The sequence below is a fragment of the Sinocyclocheilus anshuiensis genome, unplaced genomic scaffold (genome assembly GCF_001515605.1).
Source record: "Sinocyclocheilus anshuiensis isolate Anshui unplaced genomic scaffold, SAMN03320099.WGS_v1.1 scaffold1053, whole genome shotgun sequence".
Classification (NCBI taxonomy): domain Eukaryota; kingdom Metazoa; phylum Chordata; class Actinopteri; order Cypriniformes; family Cyprinidae; genus Sinocyclocheilus; species Sinocyclocheilus anshuiensis.
In genome coordinates, this window is record NW_015555711.1 from 662,757 (window position 1) to 684,396 (window position 21,640).

General features: G+C 38.6%; 1 protein-coding gene across 4 annotated transcripts in view; it reads left to right on the plus strand.

Moving 5' to 3' along the window:
• Window positions 1-21,640, plus strand: part of LOC107671985 (ubiquitin carboxyl-terminal hydrolase 19-like) — a 36,535-nt gene that overhangs the window by 10,236 nt on the left and 4,659 nt on the right. For 3 of the 4 annotated variants that reach the window (XM_016465002.1, XM_016465005.1, XM_016465006.1), the window contains exons 3-26: window positions 654-785; window positions 1,051-1,187; window positions 1,690-2,196; window positions 2,300-2,612; window positions 4,017-4,173; window positions 4,254-4,325; window positions 4,424-4,539; window positions 12,600-12,823; window positions 12,919-12,996; window positions 13,251-13,365; window positions 13,453-13,586; window positions 14,691-14,849; window positions 15,255-15,365; window positions 15,607-15,717; window positions 15,843-15,944; window positions 16,777-16,917; window positions 17,014-17,132; window positions 17,248-17,391; window positions 18,166-18,494; window positions 18,567-18,686; window positions 18,755-18,971; window positions 19,058-19,210; window positions 20,220-20,386; window positions 20,465-20,640. In XM_016465002.1, the coding sequence (XP_016320488.1) occupies window positions 654-785; window positions 1,051-1,187; window positions 1,690-2,196; window positions 2,300-2,612; window positions 4,017-4,173; window positions 4,254-4,325; window positions 4,424-4,539; window positions 12,600-12,823; window positions 12,919-12,996; window positions 13,251-13,365; window positions 13,453-13,586; window positions 14,691-14,849; window positions 15,255-15,365; window positions 15,607-15,717; window positions 15,843-15,944; window positions 16,777-16,917; window positions 17,014-17,132; window positions 17,248-17,391; window positions 18,166-18,494; window positions 18,567-18,686; window positions 18,755-18,971; window positions 19,058-19,210; window positions 20,220-20,386; window positions 20,465-20,640 (4,034 nt within the window). The remainder of the gene's footprint in view (window positions 1-653; window positions 786-1,050; window positions 1,188-1,689; window positions 2,197-2,299; window positions 2,613-4,016; window positions 4,174-4,253; window positions 4,326-4,423; window positions 4,540-12,599; window positions 12,824-12,918; window positions 12,997-13,250; window positions 13,366-13,452; window positions 13,587-14,690; window positions 14,850-15,254; window positions 15,366-15,606; window positions 15,718-15,842; window positions 15,945-16,776; window positions 16,918-17,013; window positions 17,133-17,247; window positions 17,392-18,165; window positions 18,495-18,566; window positions 18,687-18,754; window positions 18,972-19,057; window positions 19,211-20,219; window positions 20,387-20,464; window positions 20,641-21,640) is intronic. The other variant, XM_016465004.1, reaches the window with a different exon arrangement.

Below are 21,640 nucleotides of genomic sequence, written 5' to 3' on the forward strand. Positions count from 1 at the left end.
TCCCATCATCCATATCTTCTCCGAAGTTCTTGATGTAAACATTTGTGAACTCTTTGGCGCGAGCGCCCATCTCTGCCTCACGCTCCTTACGAGACTTGAAGCGACCGACGAACACTTTGCGGTCATTGAGCAACATGCCGTTCATTTTCTCAATGGCTCTTTCTGCGACCTCATGGGTCTCAAAGTGCACAAAGCCGTATCCTTTAGAGCCGTTCTCATCGCAAACCACCTTGCAGGACAGAATGTTGCCGAAGGCAGAGAACGTGTCGTAGAGGGCCTTGTTGTCGATGGACTTGTCCAGGTTCTTGATGAAGATGTTTCCCACACCGCTCTTGCGCAGTGACGGGTTTTATATAAGATGCGTGCCGAGGCTCTGAGGAACATGCGTTCTCTCTCGCACCGCACAAGTTAGGGGAGTAACTTGTGTAACTTAGTTGTGATTCCGGCTGTGAGTGGCTATCAGGTTGTGTAGCGTTATCATGAAATCAGGTTTGATTTTGCTCTTTTATTAGTTTATGTTCATCCTTTGTGTATTATCTGTAGATAAATGTTCTTTTGTTTTCCCTCTGCTTATGAAATAATACATTCAATTGCAGTCATTTAATGTGTTTCTGACCGATCCAGCCTACATGAATGTTCATTTGTCTGTGTAGACTTGTTTCTGGACTGGAAGCAGAATGCGTACGAGGTGATAGTGAGGCTGAACTGTGAAGATGCTGGGGTGCTGAGAGTGGAAGATATCGATTATGCCTTTTCTGATTCTGCCTGCCACATCCGCCTGCCGGGTAAGGACATTATGTGTGCTTGTGTCTGATTTGATACATCTTGGTCTTTTGACAGAGGACCATGTGACACTGAAGACTGGAGTGATTGCAGCTGATCACAGCTTTGTCTCACTGGAATAAATTACATTTTAAAATATAATCAATTCTGTTTGACAATTACTGTTCTTACTGTGTTTTTGATCATATAAATGCAGACTTGGTGAGCAAATGAGTCGTCTTTCAAAGACATTTAAAAAATCTTACTTTTTTGTGTGTGTTTTCTCAGATGGCCGTGAATGGAGCTGTAATCTCCATGAAGAGATTGAAGCCTCCTGCAGTAAACTGCTTTATAAGGAGAAAACAAATGTTCTGCAGCTTGTCATGCACAAAAAGATCCCCCTCAACACATGGCCCACCTTTGCTGTAAGAGCACCTGCTCATTCTTTTCCACTCTCTTTCTCCAGCTGTCCATCTCCTTTTCAAACTTTTTTTTCTCATGAAATGTTTTATTTTTGTTGAACAAAATCTATTTTTATTGGGTAGACTCAGCTTCTATTATATAATCCTCTGAAAGATTTTAAAAACAAATTTTGACCTAATTTATTGCTATTTCTTTTTGCGGGTGTTCTATTTTGTACAGTAACTAAAAACATAATTACTAAAAATCTGGTTTATTTACACATACTTTCCAAAAAATATATATAAAATGTTATGTCATATATCAAATATTATATCATATATATCATCACATTGGTCTGTGATTTAGATTTTTTTTTGTGTGTGTAGTAAGCATATTGGTCTGTGAGAGAATAGTACCAGAACTGTGTATGGCCATGCACATATGCAGCTTTGAGCATTCATAAATGTTTTCCTGATCAGAGATCCCTCAATAAAGCTTTATTTATTTATGTTCCTTATTGAACAGAACAAGAAAAAGACCGAAATAGTGAACATCCTTGGAGAGAATGGCAGCAACCACCACCAGTCAAGCACAGGGCAGTCTGAAAAATCTGCCGAAATCATTGAGAAAATGCCTGCAGTGACCTCTGCTGAGCAGAAACGAGGTAAACCTGACCGAGGGTTGAAACGAGGGATGAAAGGCAAACAGGTGGAGCTCACCGAGAGCACAGGTGTGAAGGTAGCTGAGATTAAATCGAGCGATAAAGCAGACCCGATCAATGAGCCCAGCGCAAAGCGCACCACACGACCCTCCAGAAACACAAAAGAGACCCCAACAGCTCCCTGCTCGATAAAGGAGTCTCAATCCAAACCAGCAGTTAATGGAAAAACACATGCATTAGCCGCGAGCAGTGGTGCCTCTTCAACTAGCAATGCAAAAGACAGCAGGGTTCAGCTGCAGGTTAAAAGTCAAGGATGCCAGGCTTCACCGAGAGAAAAAGAGCTGGACAGGAGGCCAAAAAGCAACGATCAGGTGAGACTAATAATTCACTTGAAAGTGAAAACAATCAGCAGGAAATATAATGGTGGAAAAGAGTCTCTCACATCCTGATGTCCATCCTTTGTGTTGTTTACAGGTTGAGGCAGATGAAAGTAAGACTGTTTCCTCAGTGTGTGAGCTGAAGTTGGCGCAAGAGGAGAGTTCTCTTCCACTGAAAACTCAAACTGGAAAAATAACATCTGATGAGCGAGAAAACAGAACAGATGAAACAAAGCCACAGGCTGATGCCCAGATCCCTAAAATGCTTCCATCTCATGATTTGGTATCTGGGGGGCCTGTTTCAACAGCCTCTAAGAGAGAGGAGTCTCCTCAAAAGAGCTGCACAGAGGAGAAGAGAGACAAGTCCAAGGAGGATCCACATGGAGGGAGCAAAGAGGAGGATACAGAAGGTCAGTTAAGAACAATTGTGGCATCATGTTAGTGTTAGAGTTATACTTTATTGTCCTTTGCAGGAAATGTGTCTTTGACTCAAAGCTGCAGTAATACAAAACAGCCACACACTATAATACACAACAACCACACTCAATAACAACAACATTTTTAAGAAAGAAAAGTAGAAAAGAGTTAAAATGCCATCACACTTACTGCAATATACTATTTAAAATACTAATAGATACCGGTATAAATGAATTATTATAGCAATTACTTCTACATAATGGAACTCTATAACGTTTTCTATAATGTGTTGTTCTGTCAGAGCACAACATTAGAATATACACTACAGTTCAAAAGTGTGGGGTCTGTAAGGTTTTGTTTTTCTTACAGCAAGCATATTAAATTGATAAAGAGACAATAAAGATGTATAATGTTTCAAAATATTTCTATTTCAAATAAATGAGGTTTATATTCCTCAAAGAATCCTGACAAATAAAGTATCACTGTTTCTACAAAAATATGAAGCAGTACAACGGTTTTCAACATTGATAATAATAAGAAATGTAGCAGCAAATCAGCATATTAGAATGCTTTCTGAAGGATCATGTGACACTAAAGACTGATATTTCATTTTTTGTATTTTGATCATATAAATGCAGCCTTGATGACCACAAGATAATTATTTAAAAAAAAAACGTTTAAATATTCTTACTGTCCCAAAACTTTGAATGGTAGTGTATTTACTATAGAGAGTTTTTGTTATTGATTTGAACTGGTTCAATTAAAAGTACACATTTCAAGCATTCTGTAGATATATTTCTTACATCTGTGAGGCAACTTCAGGCAAGTAGCCTATACACTGAATTTCGTTTCATTTTGTGATACTCTCCAGTTCACAGAAACTGAGATGGCAGAAAGCTTATCTTGTTTTTTTTAGTTTACAAAAGCACAAAATTTTGTTGACATTGAGTTTACCTTTACAGTTTTGAATGATGTATTACTCTAATCTTAATGAGCAAAAATTATGGCGTATTTTGTTTCCACTGTTGTCAGGATAAAATGGCAGTGATTGCGCCGGTGCCTCCCTGTCATGCAGAAAGCGCGCTAATAGCTTCCACACTCCACACAAACACTTGGATATGCGCCTAATACTGCACATTTTTCTGGGTTAATGTTAGAGTAAACTACTAACATGTTTCCATTTCAAATGATAATCCATATTTAAGGTCGATGAATGATAGGCAAATGTTTGGATTTCCTGTCCAATATACACTGTAATTACCTCAAGAACCAGCCTTTAACGTTCTGTCTGTAACAAACACGGACAGTGTTTTTCGGTGACTAATTGGCTAATAAATTTTTATCCAACTAAGCCTCTTCTTACTATACCTTATTTCTCATGATTGATGTGTGTTAAGGTCCGGAGCCTATGGTGAACTTGAAGTTTGTGAAGAATGACTCGTATGAGAAAGGGATAGACCTGATGGTTGTTAATGTCTACCTGAAAGAAATCTGCCGGCAGACGTCCAGGGTGCTGTTCAGGGAACAAGACTTCACTCTTATCTTCCAGACCAGGTGAGAGAGTCATCCACACAGTGTCCAGAAATAAAGATTCCAACTCTTTCATTCACACTAATTGTTGAAATTGTCCACAGTGATCCCAACTTTTTGCGCCTTCATCCGGATTGCGGACCAAACACTGTCTTTAAATGGCAGGTTAAACTCAGGTAAGACTTTCTGATGGGCAGCCTAATCTCCGTCGATCCACTGGTCAAGTGTGTGTTTCTGAGGATTTCTTCATTGCTCCTGTCTGCTGATGTTTCAGGAATCTAATTCAGCCAGATCAGTCCAGCTTTGCCTTCACTCCGTCCCGTATCGACATCACCCTGAAGAAAAGACACAGTCAGCGCTGGGGAGGTCTGGAGGCACCTGCCACACAAGGTCTGCTGCCGGGATTCTATTTGCTTCTGAGCAGTCTTTTACAATTAAACACACAATCATGTCATGCACATTATTTTGTCTACATTTATGACACTATATAGTAGGGGTGTAACGGTACACAAACATGACAGTTCGGTACGTACCTCGGTGGGGATGTAACGTTTCACTCAGCTCACGATTCGATTCAATTCACAATTTTGATTTCACGATTCGATTATCTCACGATTTTTTTTAACAAACAAAAGACTGAAGACATATAGTAAATGAAAAGGTGTCCTTTTATTAGGCTTTTGCTGCACATTTCTTTGTGAAATTGAAATATAACAAAACTAAACTGAAATTTTAAAACAAACTCCAAATCAAATAAGTTAGTTGCACAAATAAGCAACATTTCTTCATATAAATAAACTAAGGCATAAATGCAGCATAAGCAGTTTTTAATCTAAATTAGACTGTATAATTTCGAAATTTGAAGCAAAAACAGAATGGTCTGACTTTAGTTTTGTGAAACTATACTACATAAAACATCTGAACGAAACCGCAGACGAGCTGAATGAGACGCAAATTCACTCTCTGCCAGCAGGTGGCGCTTATGAACAGCAGTGATACAGTGTTTCCTGGGTTAGCGCTGTAAACGGAGCAGAGCTGCACTTATGAATACTACTTTAATATGTATTGTTCAGACGCAAAATGAAATGAAAATACCACATAAACCTTTCTAAAGACAGTCAGTTCCACTCAGAGATACATTCATATAAACTCCTACTCCAATTGTATCGGGATTTGTTTGGCATCTCAACCGATTTTAATCTTCACATATTTGAATCGATTTTCAACCGGCTCGCGGTTCATCATTACATCCCTATACCTCGGTTTTGACGTCACGGTTCGGTATGGTTTAGGTACAGCAGGAGGGGAAAAACTAAACATAAATTGTTTTTTTATTATTATTTAACAATTGTTTACTGAACAAATTGCTCTTTCTTTAAATAAATTCAATTATAAATGTATATAGCTGCAAGCAGTGATTACCGGGGTTCAAGCAGTTTAAGGCCTTTAAGGTGGTATGCTTTTAGGGTCTAGGCCAACCTGGATGTATGGCTGACAGTAAAATACATCCAATATGGAGAATATGCTCACAGACACACACACAGAAATTAATGTCCAAGCATGAATCCATAAGCAAACCTGTGAACAGTACTGTTTTAGTAAGTTGAATGAGCCCATTGGTGGTCTTCTGCTGTCATCTAGTGGTTATAACTGCAATTTCATGCAATTTCTCATACAACACTGTGTTTTTAACCTTTATAACTATTATAGTGTTATTTTTTGCCCAATCTCTCTTAAATTTTGCATGCTTGTTTACAATGAAATTATGCATAATTTTTACACAGTTTTGAGAAGTTGTGGGCTTTCTTTTAGGATTTATAGGCCTTTGGGTACACTATGTAAAGAAAATATTATAAAATGACCAGTTTAAAGATTTTATTGGTTTTGAGTTTAAAACCTAGGAGTAGTTCACAAAAGTAGGTTTTAAAAATAATCTCAAATATTTAATGAACAGTTTGATTGACAGTATTGGTCCCAGAGGCAAAGTTGTTCAGAATGAGGAGATCTATCACATGATATGAAGATCTAGTGTATGTGTGAATATATAATTTTTTCTTACAATTTGTGGTCATTTATTACAGAAATATTGTGGTTTTTGAAGACTTTTTTTACTGTTACAGTGCCACCTACAGTCTGATCTCCATGAAACTTTGCATGCTTGTTAAGAGTCATCTGACACATGTTTTTACAATGTTTCGTAAAGTTTCGAGTTTTCGTTTAGGTTTTGTAGGCGTTTGGGTATATTTGGACACGCCCCCTTTTAAAATGACCCCGTTATAGCTAACCAAAGGACAAAATTCAACATTATTTTGATAATTATTGATCTAGAGAGTCCAGAGAAATGCGCTGCAGTGGTTTGATCGAGATTGAGCAAAAAACCTAGAACTAGTTTGCAAAAGTAGGTTTTTAACATAATTGAGAATATTTAATGAACAATTTGATTGACAGCAATAGTTCTTGAGGCAAAGTTGTGCATTATGAGGAGATCTATCAAATGATATGCAGATTGTGTGGATATGTGAAACAACACGCGATTACAGAGCCAAAAAACTCGTTAGCACCAACCAGTGGCCGATTTCTTTCAAAATTCTTACAGACCTTTAAGGCCCTGAGTCTAACATGCCCACTGAGTTTCGTTCCGATTGACCTCCGTTAACCTTGTTTAATAGGTGCTTAAACTTGTTTGGCCAATGGCGGCCATGTTTTTTAAGATATGCGAATGTCCTCATAGACACTTGTGCCACTTTGGACCAAGACGCTGCATACCAATTTTCAAGTCGATCAAACTAACGGGTGCATAGTTATAGCCATTTTTATGTTTTTTTTCCCCTGTTATAGCACCACCAAGTGGCCAAACTCCGCGTTTTTTTTATTGAGACCTCAGAAAAAAAAAATTTAATTTTTGAGTCTACGACAAACGGTCTAGGAGATATAAGAGATTTCACGTTTTTGTTCACTGTAGCGTTCCCTATTGGCCGATTGGTGTGAGTCTTTGACAGGATCTCCCCAAATTGAGCGCTACCATCTGGCCAAGTTTCAAGTCTCTAGGCCTTACGGTTTGGTCTGCACGATCAGTTTTACGGCGGAAAAATAATAATAAAAATCCTTACAATTACAATAGGGGTTCAGCACTACTTGCTTGAACCCGTAATTAAAATTTTCTTAGGAATCTACCTCAGCTTTAGGGAGCCCTTTTACATTACTGTAAGGTTACAATTAACAACAGAGCCCAAACTTAAATTCAATTACTATTTATTTTGGACTAGGTTATAATAATCAACACTCAAATTAAAAAATTGTATGCAAACATGTAAATTGTTTTTAAACTAATTTCTAAATTATACAATTTATATTTGTTGTTGAAATATAATAATTTACAGAGTCATAACTTGTTTTATAAAATATTTATTTAAACATATACTTTAAATAATTACGACATCACTAACAGGTAAAGTAAATATAATGAAGTATAGTCTAATATTTCGGAAAATGCTCTTCACTAGACTTAATTTCTCTAGCAATTAATGAGCTGTAGCTGAGGTAAATGAAATGCTAAGTAGGGGTGCTCCGATCAGGATTTTTGAGGCCGATCACCAATCGCCGATCACAGAAAGCAGTATCTGCCGATACCGATCACTGATACCGATCTTTTTAAAGCCTTCTTTTTATAATTTATAACTATTTATAGTGATACTCCATTCAGGATTTTTAGACATTTATTCAGGACCTGAATTTCATTTTTGAAAATGGGGGGAATTCCCCTCTTAGGTGACTCTTGTGAGAGGGGAAGCAGCAGGGACTGTGCTTTCACGCAGGAGTCCGCTACTGATCCGTGGTTGTTTACCACAAACACAACATGTATCCATTATTTTGATTTCAAATCCAAACATTGTCACTGAAAATGCTTTTTCAGCATTGCAATTCTTTTTTTACACAGTAGAGTAATACAATCTTTTACAGACATGTTTAAACACAATAAATATAAGCAAAACTATGCGCTGTTACTTTAATTCAGCGCTTGCAGCGCAGCAATACTCAGTGCGGAAACGATCTCTGCACTGCTGCAGACGCACCACTACTGAAACGCACTGCCGGACCGCAACCGTGTGCAGTGAACGCTTTAATCCGTTAACATGAGCGCGGAAAAAATACGCACCGTGCATGAGTGCACGATCTCCAGGAGAGCACGCGAGCGCTGAATGGTTAAACACACTGGCAAGAATTAAAAAGTAATGCAATTTATAAACTTTAATGACGATGTGACACTGCCTCGATTGTGCAAGTGACAATTCCTGTGTCAACTGTGCAGCGTGCAGCTCGCTTATAGACAGAGGCGATGTGTGGTGATTTTAAGCGATTCGCGTATTTTGAGAGAGAAAGAGAGAGTGTGCACGCACGGTGATTCACTCACGCTGTTTGTGAAATTACGTCTCACACAAAGGTTTTCAAATTACTTTATAAGTAATTTAATGAAGAAATATTAAGGTGAGTACCTCACCTTCAGCATTATAATTATTTCACCTGCGCCGGACAGAGACTGAGACGGTGACGCTGCATGTCGTGCCAAACCTCTCACGGCAGCGTCATCAGCTTGAGATTGTTTTTTTGAGATCGGCCTTTTTAGAGACCGCCGATCAAACATGCCAACGTGATTATCGACCAATAGTGATCGGTAGCCGATCAATCGGAGCACCCCTAATGCTAAGTAACATTTTATTTACTGCTGTTTTAATGTCTTTCCGCGGTTGAAACACTAATTGAGCGTGAGGGGTGAGATGTTCATTCATGTATATTTTGCATTAAAACTAGTAATAAAGATGAAGGGATGATCACGCTCACTCGCGCTCCGCTCTGCCATTAAAACTGAGGCATTTGTATACAGCGACATGACACGCCACATCAAAGAGCACCAAAACGGCATTTGTTGTCTGAATTTCCTGAAAAAAAATGAATGATTTGTTCGGTACACATGCGTACCAAAACCAAAAGACCTGTACCGAAAATTTTCGGTATGAATACATGTACCGTTACACCCCTACTGTATAGTAGAGGTTGAGCGATTTTACTGAAACCGATAGCTAGGTTGGACCACACTGGCCGATATCGATTAATAAACTGATAGTGTTTAAAATTAGATACTGAACAAAAACGTCTTGGGTTATGCATGTAACCATGGTTCCTCTTCTAGGGAACTCCACATTGGGGAATGCTCCCTAGGGGGCACAGATTGGAGTTCCCTAGAAGGGGAATGTCTCTGGTTATGCATGTAACCATGGCTCCCCCAGAGGGAGACACTATACCCCCTAGGAGAGGGGGGGGGGGCAGCATGGAGTTCCCTAGAAGGGGAACTAATGGCGCTTTTCCACTGCGTGGTACGACTCGGCTCGGCACGGCTCAGTACAGTACGGCACGGCTCGGCTCGGCTCGGTTTGCGTTTCCACTGCAGTTCAGTACCGCTTTAGAGTGGGCGGGATTATTCACATGTCGTTATAGTTGCGCCGCCTCTATTGCCGCGACTCCTGAAAAACTTTTTCATTCCGCGTCGCCCCATCAAGCTCTCGCTGGATCCGCTCCTCTGCTATCAACGAGAGGAAGGTCTGTACTTCCTCAACAGATAACGAAACAGCCACTTTTTGGTTGTTAAAAAAGTTGCACTTGTTCAAAACAGTTGCATTCGATCCTTCGCTGGCTGTGCTGATTTAAATCTAGCTGTTCTGTTGTGTTTGTTAGGGATGGGCGTATCGATCCGAAGTATCGATATATCGATACTGACGCGAGTATCGAAAGTATCGATACTAAAAAAAAAATATCGATACTAAGGTGCGTTTTATTTACCAGTGGTTTTGTTTATTTAACAAAAATAATAATAATAATAATGCGTACAATATGCATTGAATTGGACGAATAACCTTTATTAGCGAGTAATTGTGTAGGATAGAACTATTTTCCTGCTCATCTGAACACACGCAAATGTTGCAAGACAGAACTAATCAATCAGAGAGCGTTCACTCACTTCTGACAGTGCATTCAAACAGGGCTGCGTTTCCCAAAAGTATAATAAGAAAGCATTAAAGCTTTTGGGAATGGCAGCCCTGAACAATGCTTATCAGAGGACAGAGAGAAAAAAAAACATATTTGTTTGAGTTATTTCACAATAAACAAATTGAAATTGTAGCCTACATAGTTTGTGCAATTACAATTATTTAAATTGAACGTTGAAAGATAATATTGATCATGTTCTATTCTGTAATGTTAATAGAAATCATACACTGTCAGAATAAAAAGGTTGCATTTTATGCATGCAACAGCCATTCACTGGCAGTCCCTAATGGCAGTACAAAATATTGCACTAAATCAAAAGTTCAAATGTTACAAATAAGTTCGAATATTAATGTTGTAATACTGGTAGCACTAATATAAAAATGTGATGATATATGTTACAAAAAAGTAACAATTTTGAAATACGTTGATGGTTGTATTTTTTTGTATTTAATCTCAGTATTCCTATCAATGTTGTATAAGGGTTTTTTTAATGCATAATAGTAACCCTAGAATGTGATCAAACAGTTTAAAATAGCTGGGCTAAGATATATAACAATTTTTAAGACTGCAGAAATACGTTAATTCAGTATACACATTATCCCACCGGTTAAAATTGTGACTGACCATAAAATAACATTTTTCACACACTTTTCCAAAAAAAATAAATTGATTATTTCAAAGGGTTACTAATGACACATCATTTGGATATTTTCATGTCTGGGAAAAATGTGGGATTAAACGGGTTAAAATGCGTTTTAAACACATAGTTAAGTGGTTTTCATTACCCATTTTACTCTTAGTAATTTAATAATTTCATAGATTTTATAATTTAAAAGTTTAGTGCATAAGTATCGAATTGGTATCGATATCGATGATACTGCCTTGAAAAATATCGGTATCATATCGAAAACAAGATAAGGGGTATCGCCCATCCCTAGTGTTTGTGTCGCAAGTTCAGTGACGCAGGTAGTGACGATTCTCTCCGGCCAATCCGTGATCAGCAGAGTTTACACGTCACGTTTTGGTAACGGTATGGTTCACTTGGAACCTCAACCGAGGTGGTACTAAAAAAAGTACCAGGTACTGTACCCAGTGGAAATCCCCCCCCCAGGATTTTCTGTTGGCTGCATTTAAATCCGCATCTGAAGTTTCACGCTCTGTGCAGCGCGCAGCTTCACGTGTCAAAATAAACAACACGAGGTGTCAGTGATTTCCGCATCTAGAGGCTGCTCTCGCACTGTATAATGACAACGGACCCTTCTCAGCCACTCCAGCAACGGATGCAACCCAGAAAACTATTGACATGGATTTTGCCGATAGTTCCAGCAATCAACAATCAGTGTCAAATAATCGGTAAAACCAATCGATCGGTCAACCTCTACAATATAGTATTAGCTGCCTAAGCAGTGTGTCCATGATTAAGGTTTGGCTGAATAAGAACAGCTAGACCCTTGATCTTTTCATAGAGCTCTGATGTTTGATAGGAGGCATGCATGAGATGATTACTGTGGAAAGAGCAGGACTGTTTTTGTTTTTACATGTTGAAATGAGGGCATGGTCAAGAAGAGGAATGTGACTAGAGGCAGTGATCCAGTAACTCAATACGAGTGTGAGTCAGGGTCAAGCCAAATGTGCCAGTGGGTTCTTGTGTTGGTGCCAGGCTCCTGACCCACACTGCTCCACATAGCCTTCTCTCGAATATAGCTGCCACTCCAACATTGCATTTTACTAGAGCTGTGACGGTCTGTTTATATATTGATATTGAGTTTTATATTGAATCACCACTTTTGATCTTTTTATTGAAATTGCATCATTACGCAGAGTGATTCTACTCATTTGGTTCAGATTCAGTTCTGATAAATTTTACAAAGAGTTTTAGTATAGTGATGCGTCCTAAATTAATTGTATCATGATTGTTCAGCTGTGGTTATGTTAATTCATATCATATACACTACTGTTTAAAAGTTAGGGTCAGCAAAAGCATTAAACTGATCAAAAGTGATTGCAAAGACGTTTATAATGATACTAAAAGATTTCTGTTTCTTAAAAATTCAGTTCTTTTGAATTTCTATTCGTTAATGGATCTTTTAAAAATTATATCTGAGTTTTCACAAAAATATTCATATTAGAATCAATAGACTGATCTCTGAAGGGTCATGTGACACTGAAGTCTAGAGTAATAGCTAAAATTCAGATTTGCAATCACAGAATAAATTACATTTTAAAATATATTAAAATTGAAATTAGTTATTTTAAATCATAATAATATTTCACAATATTACTGTTTTTACAGCATTTTTTGATCAAATAAATGCAGCCTTGGTGAGCATAATAGTTAATGATAGTGAGCTTAATATTAGCAATGATATTTAGCTGCTAACCACAAGCTCTGTTGACATCTGTTTAAGGTGCAGTGGGGGGCGCCAAGGTTGCCGTGCCCTCCAGCCCTTCCACGCTCGAAAAGAGCCAGCCAGGAAGCAGCCAGCATGCACTTCCTGCTAAAGAAGAACCACGAGTGGGAGAGGAGAAAGCCAAACCCCCTCGCGCCCCAGAGGACTTGGGTCTGGATGCCGTGGCACCTCGCTCAGTCTCCGAACACATGTCCCTCAAACAGGAACCAACTGTTGCTACGGTAATAATAAGTGCAATGTCAGTTTGTCACATATGATGTGCCATAACTTGTCTCAGGACTATCAGTTATTATGACATATCCTTGACTGTCCACAGCCCAAGCCCACCTGCATGGTGCAGCCCATGACTCACACTCCTCCTGCAGGCAGTGAGAGAGCTGAAGAAGTGGAGGAGATGAAAGTGTGTCTCCCTGGCTTCACTGGACTGGTCAATCTGGGAAACACTTGCTTTATGAACAGTGTGATCCAGTCCCTCTCCAACACACGGGAGCTCAGGGATTATTTCCATGGTCAGTAGCATTTTAATTGATGAGAATTGCTTCTTTTTCATGTGGTTGTGTGTCCTACCCAGGTGTTGTGGTGTTTGTTGTTTCCAGACCGTGGGTTTGAGTCAGAGATTAACTGTAATAATCCATTGGGCTGGAGGAGAAGAAAGTGTGTCTCCCTGGCTTCACTGGACTGGTCAATCTGGGAAACACTTGCTTTATGAACAGTGTGATCCAGTCCCTCTCCAACACACGGGAGCTCAGGGATTATTTCCATGGTCAGTAGCATTTTAATTGATGAGAATTGCTTCTTTTTCATGTGGTTGTGTGTCCTACCCAGGTGTTGTGGTGTTTGTTGTTTCCAGACCGTGGGTTTGAGTCAGAGATTAACTGTAATAATCCATTGGGCACTGGTGGACGGCTGGCCATTAGCTTTGCTGTTCTGCTTCGAGCGTTGTGGAAGGGCACTCGTCACGCATTTCAACCCTCCAAATTAAAGGTATCCATGCAGCAACAAAATCATGTCCTATATCCTATATCCTCCTTTATCATATCTTCTAGTTTCCCATAGTGCTGGGCGGTATACCGGTTCATACCGAATACCGGTGTTTATTTTTCTTACGATATGAATTTTTAAAATACCGCAATACCGGTGTATGTCGTTTAAACAACGTTCGGAACACTGTTTGAGAGGGGTCAATTTTCACTGTTGCACTGTGACAAGGACACTGCTGTATGCGTTACTAAGCGTGAAAGCTCTGAAACTGAAGCTGTAGAACTAGTAGAACGTGATGATACAAAAGTTCAGTTGGAAGATGTCGCCAGTACTGCCCCGCGAGCGCGAGGTCTGACTTTCCTGGCGCAGTATCGCCTCTCTTGTTCAGTTGGCCGTACCACAGCAGACTCGTCAGTAAATGAGTACAAAACAGTGTTTCCAAGCACCTGTCGCTTACTGACTGTTTGGAATTATAAACATGAGCATAGTTCGTCTGTTAATATTACGCACTTTTTTTTTTCTTTTCCAGTTTGTTACTCAGATGGAGGCAGTGCACTGCATGAGACAAAAAAGTAATATAGCCAACACAACCGCATAGCCGCTCTTTAGTGTAGATGCATGTTGATTTTATCAGACGCGATTATAAATGAGTGACTCCTGGTTAACATGTATTAATGGGTCTTGTTTAGTCACTATTTAGTGTGGAATTTTTCTACAATATTCACTCATCATGACAGTAAAATAGGGCATTCTAAGTTAATATACTGCAGTATTTCCTCTCTCAATCAGTAGAAAATGTGGTTAACACCCGGTCATGCATGGAAAAAAATATACCGTCATATACCGTGAAACCAGTATAATTTTGAAAAGTACCGTGATATAAATTTTTGGTCATACCGCCCAGCACTAAGTCAGAGGATGAAGAGAACGAGAGAGAGCCACTGAACAGGTTCTAGAGCAGAAACACAGATATATTTAGCTTCATCTCCCCACTGCAATAGTGTACCGTGATATAAATTTTTGGTCATACCGCCCAGCACTAGTTTCCCATATGTAATTATGTAAGCAACCCAGAATATACGGGTGTTGTTTCATTTCTCTTCATAGGCTATAGTTGCCAGTAAGGCCAGTCAGTTTACAGGTTACGCGCAGCATGATGCTCAGGAGTTCATGGCTTTCTTGCTGGATGGGCTGCATGAAGACCTGAACCGCATCCAAAACAAACCGTACACAGAGACCATTGACTCAGACGGCCGTCAGGATGAAGTAAGCTCTTGTTTTTGTCTCAAAACATACTGCATATACCGCATCCTTGGATATGGAGCAGAGTGTGTTACTAATAAGCATGTCCAATAGAGTCCAAAAGTCTGACACCACACAGGCAATCTGAGACTCAGAATCTAATTTATATCTGACAATTGACAAAGCATTATGATGTAAAATGAAGAGGAAATATTAAAGATTCTACACTTAAGTCATTAATCAAATATTTGAATTTGAGACATTTGAACATGTGAATTCAAATACCAAGGCAGACCAAGTAAATAAATAAATCTGAAAGTCATGTAAGTAAAAAAAAAAATAATTAGTTTGTGTCATGTGAAGTTGCCACAGGAGGCTTTTCCGTGATGATAAATCTTCTGAACGTTGCTCTTGTTTGTGGTTTGGCAGGTTGTTGCAGGAGAGGCGTGGCAGAGGCATAAAATGAGGAACGATTCCTTCATTGTTGACCTCTTTCAGGGGCAGTACAAATCAAAGCTGGTGTGTCCCGTGTGTTCTAAGGTAATACATCAAGAGCTATGATTCAAATTCGTGAAGTCAGTTAAAACTAGGGCTGCACGATAAATCGCATGCGATATTTAACGCATCTTGTCAGAAAGCCGGTTCTGTAATCAGCGGTATCGCATGCGATTTATCGTGCAGCCCTAGTTAAAACAGTGAAATTTTAGATAATTATGATTTTCTGTCTCTTAGGAATATGGTTGTTGGAGTTTTCTCATCTCTCTCTTTTTTTTTCTTTCAGGTTTCTATAACCTTTGACCCCTTCCTGTACTTGCCTGTCCCCCTACCTCAAAAGCAGAAGGTGCTGACTGTTTTCTATTTCGCTAAAGATCCCCACAAGAAACCAGTCAAGGTACACAGCACAACTTTCTGAAGTTCCTAAGCAAGCCTGTTCACAAAAGGGCTCAGTCTGTTCAGCTTTGTTTAGATGGACATTCTTATTTATTAATATTTGACCAAAACTTTTTGCTTGTGTAGTTTTTGGTCAGTGTGAGTAAAGTAAACTCAAGCACGACTGAAGTACTGGAGTCAATATCTCGCAGTGTGAGGAATAAACCAGAGAACCTGAGGCTGGCAGAGGTATGATGATCCTGTTCTGAACACTTCATCTGCTTGTATTTGATGTTTTATAGCAAATACAAGATATTGTGTTTGTGTTTTAAAATATTTGGAAATAGAATTGGAAAGTATGCTGATGAGTATGGCAGCTCAGTTATGGCCAAAATCATAATTCTCGATTTTTTTTAATTGTAATTTATTTGAGGTGTTTTTTTTTTTGCAGTGGATAAAATATCGTAAAACTACTTAATAATCCTATTAAAAAAAAACTATATATTTAACATTTTGTAAACCATGTTCAACATATTACAATGGCAAAAACTGTAAAGGAAATTTGAATTTTTCTCCCAAATATTTCCTCAATTTAATTGTATTATTTCAGTTTAGGTTAAAATACTAGGGAATGCCAGATTTTTAAATCAACAGCCCGGAAGATAGCGCAAGGAATAAATACAGACCAAACAGCATTTTATTATATTGTTTATTGCAAAGTGCTTTTATTTTTAAACTAAAGTTTATCAAATCAAAAAATTTAACCTACGCTTTCCAATTCCAATAGAACTTTTTTTACATTGCTTATGTCAGAATTTGTCTTTTCATAAAAATATCCTTTAAATATAGGCAATATTTTGTAGAACTGTTCTTCCTTCTTTAAAAACTCTGTTAGTACATTGTTAATATCTTGTGTGCCATTTTTCCCAACAGTGACATTGCAAAATGGAATGCGGCACAATAATAGTTTATCTTTTTTGTATAGTTTTCATAATTGTTGTAAGCCAAGATCACAATTGGAAATAAAATGTGATTAATCGACCAGCTCTACTGATGATGTGCCCTCAATATTTTCTCTCAGGTGGTGAAGAACAGGTTCCACACAATCTTCTCACCATCTCGATCTTTGGATACGGTCACGCCCAGTGACCTGCTCTTCTGCTTTGAGGTGTTGTCAAAAGATCTTGCCAAAGAGAGAGTGGTGTTGCTGAAGGTCCAACAGGTACACCATTTCCATCACTCTTGTTATTTTTCTAGGTTTGGAGGATTTTCTTGCTGTGATATAATGCATTGATTGTGTCTTTGTGTTGATCTTCAGAGACCTCAAGTTCCAAGCATCCCAATCACAAAGTGCGCTGGCTGCATGAAGCCTCCTGCCTCTGACGACGAGAAGCTCAAGCGCTGTACTCGCTGTTACCGCGTCGGCTATTGCAATCAGTAAGTTTCCATATGTTCATTAGAAGCATGTGTTGTGCTGGCTCTGAGATCAGACTTCGGAATTAGAGACTTTGCCTTGAGACGTTGGTGTTAACTTTCTTTCTTCTGATTACAGGTCCTGCCAGAAGAACCACTGGCCCAATCACAAGGCCACGTGCCGGCACCATGTGGAGAATATTGGACTGCCATTTTTAATTAGTGTGCCTGAGTCTAGACTGACTTACACCCGTCTGACACCGCTTCTGGAAGGCTACTCTAGGTATAAGAGTAGCCTAGATTAAGAATTATTTACCCATTTTGGTAATTTGGTCAGCTTTAGAAGATGGTAACAAGTGCACTAATACCTTTTTAATATTTATTTGTCTGTATATTTTATATTATTGTGTTATTATTGATGTATTATTTTATATTTATTTATTTGTCTCTTTTTATATCATTTATATTTCATATAAATGTTTTGTATACATTTTGTGCGGATTTTATTCAGGCTATTTTAGAATTTATTATCATTTATTCGTCTTTATTTATTGAGCAGATAATTTTTTTTATTTGTATTTTTTAATAGCATTTGTTATATATACATTATATTTGATAGCATATCTGTGAGCGTTTTATGTATTTGTTTGTTTATTATATCATATATTGATGTAATTGATAAATGATGCATAGCACCTTTTTTTATTTTTATAACCAAGTTTTATATTTTATACATTTTTATACTTATTAGCTTTCAATTTTATTTGTTATATTTTTGATAGAATATTATTTTTTTTATTGTAGCATTATGTTTTATAGCATTTATATTTTATATGTTTTGTATTTGATATGCCTACTTTTATAGCATTAACAGCATTTTTCTTTTGATAGAATTTTATTTGTTTGTGTAGTTATAGCATTTATTTATAAATTATTTATTTGTGTGATTGTATTATCTATTTTAGGTGGTTTTGATCAAATAGATTGGGGTATGCTGACATAAAAAGTAAAATCTTTTAACCAGCAGCACTGTGTAACCCTTTATTTCTGTGTGCAGGTACTCTGTCAATGTGTTCCAGCCACCTTTCCAGTCCGGTCGGATGTCTCCAGAGGCAAGCCTGTCCCGTGTTGACCTGACCCCCATGGCAAGCAGTGTCTCAGAGTGTCAGGAGCACGAGGAGGAGCCATCATCTGCAGGAGAAGCAGAAAGCCAGGCGGAGCAGGGTGACTCTGGCACAACACCACAAACAGAGACCGCGTCTGTGATCTCCGCAGCAGGTGGGGACACCCTCTCCAGTGACTCAGGCTGCTGTGAGCTCGCCACCAGCTCCCAAGATTCTTTGGTGGAGAAAGAAACATCATGTGAAAAGGCTATTAAACCAGAAGGTAAGTTGGTGTAAAGCTCTTTGCTAAAGTTTTTGTTTGTTGTGGAGCAATAATCCATTGCTGTTTGTTCAGTTGTAGCTGTAGTGACCGGGTATCAGCAACCGTCTGAGTCAGCGACTGGAAGTGCGTCTCAATTCTACATCACACTTCTGGACTCAAGCCAAAAGGAGGACAGAAAACTTGAGGACAAAGGTCAGTCAGAGGTTTTTGGATGGATGTGTTGCTCATGCATATCTTCATCATCCCGGTGCCACCTACAGGTGATGCAGTACTGGAGCTGCCTGATGACTGCACGCTGGAGCTGGTGTGGAAGAACAACGAGAAGCAGAAGGAATATGTGCTGGTGCGCTCTAAAGAGCTGGAGTTTGATGAGGACCCTGGCTCTGCTACGGAGACATCCCGGGCAGGGCACTTCACCTTAGAGCAGTGCCTGAACCTCTTTACCAAACCTGAGGTGCTGGCCCCTGAAGAGGCATGGTACGGACAGACGTGTCGGTTTCAGTGTGTTTACTGACATCATTAATGTGATTGGACCACCTATATCTTCTCTTGTTGTGGTTCAGGTATTGTCCTAAGTGTCAGCAACACAGGGAAGCCTCTAAACAGCTGCTGCTTTGGCGTCTTCCCAACGTGCTCATCATCCAGCTCAAGCGCTTCTCGTTTAGGAGCTTCATATGGAGGGACAAGATTAATGATATGGTTGATTTCCCAGTCAGGTACACTGAACTATACTTGATCTCACTGGCTGTCACTAGCACAGGATTTCAAAAGTTTAGGGTCTGTAAGATTTCATTTAAGTATTAAGTATTTTATGCTCACCTTTTTATGCTCATGTATTTATTTGATTAAAAAATACAGTAATAGTAACAGTACTATTGTGAAATTTTATTACAATTTAAAATAAAAAATTTTAATACAATAAAAAATGTAATTTATTCCTATGATGGAATTTTCAGCATCATTACTCCAGTTTCAGTGTCACATGATCCTTCAGCAATCATTCTAATATGCTGATTTGCTTCTCAAGAAACATTTCTTATCAGTGTGAAAAACAGCATTTTTCTGAAAACCATGATAGGTTTTTGTAAGATGATTTAAGTTTAAAAGAACAGCATTTATTTGAAATAGAAATCTTTTGTTAACAAATGCCTTAATTTGATCAAAAGTGACAGTTAAGGCATTCTTGCTGAATAAAATAAAACAAATTCTTACTGACCTCAAACCATTGTTATTTTAGTATTGAGATACTATTGTAGTTTTATTCATATTTTGATGAATATATTTATTTTTATATTTTTCTTTTGCTTTTTTTACTGTCCCTTTTTATTACTTATATTAGTTTAAGTTATTATTATTTTATCTTTCTAGAAAGTTCTTCCCTAACTACGGTAGTTGTCTGGCACTGTTTTGTGTAACGCTACTTTGAACTTATATTTATTATGAAAAGTGCTATACAAATAATTTAGAATATTCTAAGTGTGGGTTAAAAAGTTACACCGATAATTTGATGCAAAGTATAAATACTGGACAACCCCTGCAATTATATTGTTAATACAATTTCAGTTGTTTGTGCTGCTGTAAAAAATGATCCTGATAGTTTTGGTGGATCTTAATAGCAGTGTGAATTGTGAACTTGCCGTTTAGCCATAGTTTTGTTGTTTATTATCCATGTTTTGGATCGACTGTATAATGGATGCTTTACCTGGATTTTTCTGTCCTCATCAGAAACCTGGACCTGAGTAAGTTCTGTATTGGTCATAAGGGTGACATCCAGCAGCCTCCCATCTATGATCTGTATGCTGTGATCAACCATTATGGCGGCATGATCGGAGGACACTACACAGCCTACGCTCGTCTTCCCAGCGACAAGAACAGCCAGCGCAGTGATGTTGGTACGAGTCAGCTCTTCTAGATCAATAACATCTCACCAGCTGTGATGTGAAACATCTCACTGTCACTTACTATTTCAGGCTGGCGTTTGTTTGATGACAGCACAGTGACAACGGTGGAAGAGAGTCAGGTGGTTACGCGTTACGCCTACGTGCTGTTCTACCGCCGCAGGAACTCTCCGGTAGAGAGGCCGTCTCACTTACTGGGGCCCCTTGGCGCCGAATCCTCTGCTGCAACCGGCGGTGCTGCCAGTCAGGTGAGCTCAGCACCTTCTCATGTCACTACTGCCGCCCAATGGAAAAACGGTTTCATCTTAGTGGAGCAGCTATATACTTGTTCATTAAAATTGCAAGGGATTGGGTAACGTTCCTGGTAGGGATGTAACGATTAACCGCCAGCTGGTTGAAAATCTATTCAAATATGTGACGATTCAAATCGGTTGAGATGCTAAAAAAATCACGATTCAATTAGGGGTAGGAGCTTATATGAATGTATGTCTGAGGGGAACTTACTGTCTTATCGAATCGAATTGCGAGTTGAGTGAATCGTTACATCCCTAGTTCCTGGTGGATTCTCAACATTTTTCTCCATCGTTCATTTTTTAATGAGCTGTCTCTCAGAAATGTGCAGACAACATCAGCTGATTATAATTTAATTAGCTGTTTCATAAGAGATTATGTTCTCTCAGATGTTATGGAGTATTATAATCACCTTGTGATATCTATCAGTGTCATGACTAATAGATGAATCATGAAGCATCACGGGCATTGAGAGTCGATTTGATGAATTGTGATAGAATCTCCTGACTTCTTTCGGGTTATTTCTCTTTGTTCATGACTTTTGTGAATCTCAAAAGGTAAAAATATACACCAATGACATTTGCATCTTGGTTTCAATCATTTCTAACAAGAAGTTTCTTCACATATTTTGTTCTCGGCTCAGTTGAATGTGTGACTTTGAAAGTGATTCAGTAACATCTGGGTCTTTAAAAGATTAGATAATGGTGCTTGTGAACAAAGTTAAACATTTTGGTACTTTTAAGGGAATATTTTACATCAGTGGTCCATCCTTAAAGTTCAAGCTATGGTTTATGGGTCCAAGGAAACATTTTGCCTTTAATTCAGTAGATATATCAGTCACAGGCCGTGTACACTGATTCAAAAGCTATGATTTGACAATGAAATGCTACTTCTGGACAGGAGGAGGCCTCTTGTGGTCCTTTTGCATGCTATTTTGCTTACCCATCCACCTGAGTG